The sequence below is a fragment of the Octopus bimaculoides genome, chromosome 9, assembly GCF_001194135.2.
Source record: "Octopus bimaculoides isolate UCB-OBI-ISO-001 chromosome 9, ASM119413v2, whole genome shotgun sequence".
NCBI lineage: Eukaryota > Metazoa > Mollusca > Cephalopoda > Octopoda > Octopodidae > Octopus > Octopus bimaculoides.
This window is the reverse complement of record NC_068989.1, coordinates 16,952,828-16,957,400: the sequence shown is the minus strand read 5'-3', so window position 1 is coordinate 16,957,400 and position 4,573 is coordinate 16,952,828. Positions and strand designations below refer to the sequence as shown.

The following is a 4,573-nucleotide window of genomic DNA, read 5'->3' as shown; positions in this document are numbered from 1 at the left end:
TGGTGTACATAGAAAGTCGTGTAGACGCTGGTGGAGATTGACGCTGGTTAGTAGTAATCGTAGAATCGTGTCGCTGATGTGGCGACGGCAGTGGTCATCGTTGGCTGGACGAAGCTGTTGAAGTGGTCGCTGGCTGATTGTTGCTGCTGCTGTCGTGTGGTACACGGAACAGATCTCAAAGAGAAACTGGACCGAGACAAATTTGCTGGATATGAGTTGTTCTATTTAAAGCGTTAAGAGGGCTCCAAGACGGTAGTAGGAAAACACTATCACGTGACCTTATTAAGGGCTGTGATTGGTCAGTTTGCGTTCTGGCGGGAACGGTTCAAAGAAGTTGCCGATTCGAATAATGATCAGTCACGTGATGACAAGGTTAATGTTTTCCGCTACATTCGCGTTAGCAGTTTTGTATCTAGTGACGATAGGTAGTTTCACTACACATACATTGTTTACATTTTATACCATTTCTAGAAAATTCTCTTAAGACTCTTAGATCATAAGTGTATCTGGGTAAAATAAGATAATAGGTTACCATACCATGTTACTCTGCAAGAGACATCAAAACACTGTTAGTTAGTAAACTCCAAACAGAACAAGAGATATATTTTTGAGATTATAAAATTGCTTTTCAAAGTTATTTTAATAATATTTTCTTCTTCAATTCTGCTTTCTGTGTGGTTTTAGTATCCTTGCTGAAATCTTCAATCTCACCAATTATGCAGAAGATCTCAGAGAAGCAATTCTGCTCAACCTATACACATATACATTACAATATGCAAGGGATGAAGACTTCACAATTGATAAGTTGTCTACCTACTTTTCCATTGTGAAAGATGCTCATGAATTCTGTACAAGTAAGTCTACTGTGCATGATCCTGGTTAAATAATCAGTATTCAAGATATAGACAGAACTTGTATCTTTTTTATAGATTTTGTTTTTGATATTATTTTTGTTGTTAATTATTCTTGGTTAGACATTAAAATGGACAAGGTTGGACAGTAATATATATTACAGTCCCAGCATTGGAGACAAACACTACACATATACAGTTCCAGTACGACAGATATATTAATGCCAACCATATACACATATGGCCCCAGAATCACATGACTATTTGGGATGATCACACACTTAAAAATAGTCTTATAAATACCAGATATACTAGATACATACAGTGTTCCAGACACACACAGTCCCAATATCAAAGATGCATTTGGGACCGTCACACAAACACACATAGTGGCCAGTACTATAAATCCCAATACCAGATATATATATATAGAGAGAGAGAGAGAGAGTTGAAAAAAATTGGGGTCTACAAGGAATACAGTTGGACATTTATTTTTTAATCACTAAAATTGTTTCCACAAAATGTAGTTCTCCAGGTGTGCAGGTACTTGATTATGCAACCGCTTCCCTGCATTATGAGATCTAGTTGTGTTTCCTCAGGTGATATGTAGATATTGTCTCCATAAGTTCAAAATCTCAGCTTGACAGTAACTCGAACTCATATATATCATGTAACTGGTACTGACTCCAACTGAGAACTCACACAATGAATCTACTACTACTGACCTACAACAACTGACTGTCTGACTTTATAGTGGCTGAGTCATACCACTTTGTCACATGGGAAAGAGTGTACCATTTTCACTACAACAATAGTTATAGTATATTCTGTTAAGAACGTAGTTCAAAGGAAAACAGAAAATGGATAACAATTGATTTACATCCTCGACTTACAGCTGTTTCTGTTAGCATGATTCTCAGCTCTAACCGCCACTATAATAGTAATTATAGTTATCATTGTAGATGATTAGTTATACCAAATTGAATCATGAAACTTCATCAGAGCAGAAAAGTAAATAAAATATAAGTAAAAAGAAAAAGACGAAAAAGAAGGAGAAATTATATATATATATATATAATTGTTAAAGAGGACAACAAACGTTAAGGCAAGACAAACATCTCAAATCATATACGTTATTATTATTATTGGAAAAATTCAAAATCTTACAGCTGTTTCTGGGACATCCTAAAATATGAGATATTCTGTCATCAGAGACAAATAGGGAAAATGAGAAGGGTATAGATTAATGAAACGACAACATAAAGGACAGGAGAAAAGGAATAAGGAGGTGAAGAAACAAAAGTAAGAGAAGAAAAAAGAAACATAAAAGTTCCCAATTCAACTTTCCGATTGTGTAGATGTCAGTCCATAAGTCCTTAGGTACAATCCTCTGTGTAAATTCATATAGGTTAAAGTCTTAATAGTGTAAATATCCAGAAATAAATGCGAACATATCAACGTTCCATAAGAGAGTGGTAGCAGAGGTGGCTATTAAGGGATAAAGAGAAAGAAAAATAAATAAATAGGAAGAGAGATAGAGAGAGTGGGAGAAGAAAACAAAGATTTGTATTAAGGATAAAATAAGGTATATAAGAATATAGTTTACAAAAATAACCAAGAAGATAAATAAATAAATATATAAGGGTAAATATGGAGAGAGGAAGAGGAGGTAGAGGAAGATAATGTGAAAAAGACAAAAAGTAAAATGAAAGGGATTTAATGAGAATAGTAGGTGCCAGTGGTATTCTTCTAGTCTGTAGAGGTTGGGGAGGAAATCTAGTAGTAAGTGTTTGTGTCTGTTTTATGGCTTAAGTCAGTGGCTGTAGAAATATTTCTATCTATGAGGGTATGAGTGTGTAGGTAGTTGTGAATGGAGAAACCAGTTGAATATTAAATTATTAAGGATTATAAGAGTTACAAATAAATATTAGGGGATTTAATAGGTTCAAGTTTTAAAATAAATTAAAGAATTAACATTTATCTTATAGAGTTCTAAGGTTAGGTAGATAGGAGCGATATACAAGGGTGTATGTTAATCATGGAGGTATGTATATGAGTGTTATGTGTGGGGGTGAATTTACATTTGGATAACACTCGATCTAAGAATACTAACATCAAACCTTCCAAATCTCCTCTAACATACACTAGAAATTACACCTCACCAAATTTGCCTAATAAAAGCGGTGGGAGATCTATTCTCTGGTATACACCTGCATTCGCTTTAAACATTAAGGACCTTGCTAAAGCATTCTTTTAAACAGTAGACTCTAATTCCCATGTAACCACAAATATCATTCTATCTTTAACAGAATTATCCTATTCCTCTTCACCAAATATAGAATCTATTATCACCTCACCTTATTTCTTTATTGCCCACAAGGGGCTAAATATAGAGGGGACAAACAAGGACAGACAAAGGGATTAAGTCGATTACATCGACCCCAGTGCGTAACTGGTACTTAATTTATCGACCCCGAAAGGATGAAAGGCAAAGTCAACCTCGGCGGAATTTGAACTCAGAACGTAACGGCAGACGAAATACCGCTAATAATAACAACATTAGTAATACATTAGTAACAACAATATATATTATTCAATACACCAAAGTAAATCTGTCTTTTTTTCTCAGCCAACACATTATATTTCATACAAAATCTATTTTATCCTTTTCAGAAAGCTCTTTTATTAACTTGGATGAAACATTTTCATATTTCAAGGAACTACTCTTGTGTCATAGTGTCTATGTAAGTTACAGTACCTCAAATATTTGTTGCCCTGTCGAAGAAACTCCCACTAATGCATGTCATACTGTACATGACATTCTCTCTATTGCATGTTACATGACTATAACAGTTCCTTTAATATGTGATATACTGCCTATGTAATATTCCATCAGAAAATAAAAGAATTTTAATAGATTAAAAACCAGCTTATTCAAAGTAGCTACCCTCAGCTTCTACTACAGCCTCAAGATGGCTCTGGAACCTGGCACATTCATTTCCCACTGTGACATTGAGGAGATGCTCAAGCACCTCCTTGATCTTAGCCACCAGCTTGGCCTTGGTGTTGCTGGCAGAATAGTTGGTGTCTTTCTCAACCACACTCCTCACATAGTAATCCATGGGATTATAATTAGCAGAATTAAGAGACTAGAAATTGGGGCGAGTGAAGTCAATAGAGATTCTGAATTTTACCACATATGGCCTTCCAGCAGCAACCCTCTCCAGCCAGGGTTTGACCACAGTCCCCAACAGCTAAACATAGTCATCTGAATTGAGCCTAAAGCCCTGTTCATCAGTTGTTGGATCAATTCCAGCATGCAGACTCAGTCTGAATACCTGCTGTGTTCCTTCCTGTTGGCTATGACTTCATAGTCTCTGTTACAGCTGTCCATGTCACATCTTACAACCTTTACACTGTTCACAGAACATTGAGCAGCAGTCATGATGTCAGCATTTTGATACTCGACATGAATCGTCATGATACAAATAACTCCTTTCCAATATTCAAATGGCTTCCACCTCTCCATATCAGCTAACCTTTTCTCTTCTACAACTTTAATCATTATGCTCACCAATGACTGTTTACCAATGCATCAAACTGTTTTTATAAAAAAGAGATATAAAATATTTCCAAATTTAGCCTGAAAACCATGTATGTGCATGGGCATATGTATATAAATATTATATGTGTGTGTGTGTGTGTATGTATATATATATATA

At 35.4% G+C, this 4,573-nt stretch overlaps 1 protein-coding gene across 4 annotated transcripts in view; it reads left to right on the top strand.

Moving 5' to 3' along the window:
• Window positions 1-4,573, top strand: part of LOC106881705 (cilia- and flagella-associated protein 119) — a 23,794-nt gene that overhangs the window by 7,795 nt on the left and 11,426 nt on the right. For all 4 annotated transcript variants that reach the window (XM_052970450.1, XM_014932176.2, XM_014932174.2 and 1 more), the window contains exons 4-5: window positions 685-854; window positions 3,525-3,595. In XM_052970450.1, coding sequence (XP_052826410.1) covers window positions 685-854; window positions 3,525-3,595 — 241 coding nt within the window. The remainder of the gene's footprint in view (window positions 1-684; window positions 855-3,524; window positions 3,596-4,573) is intronic.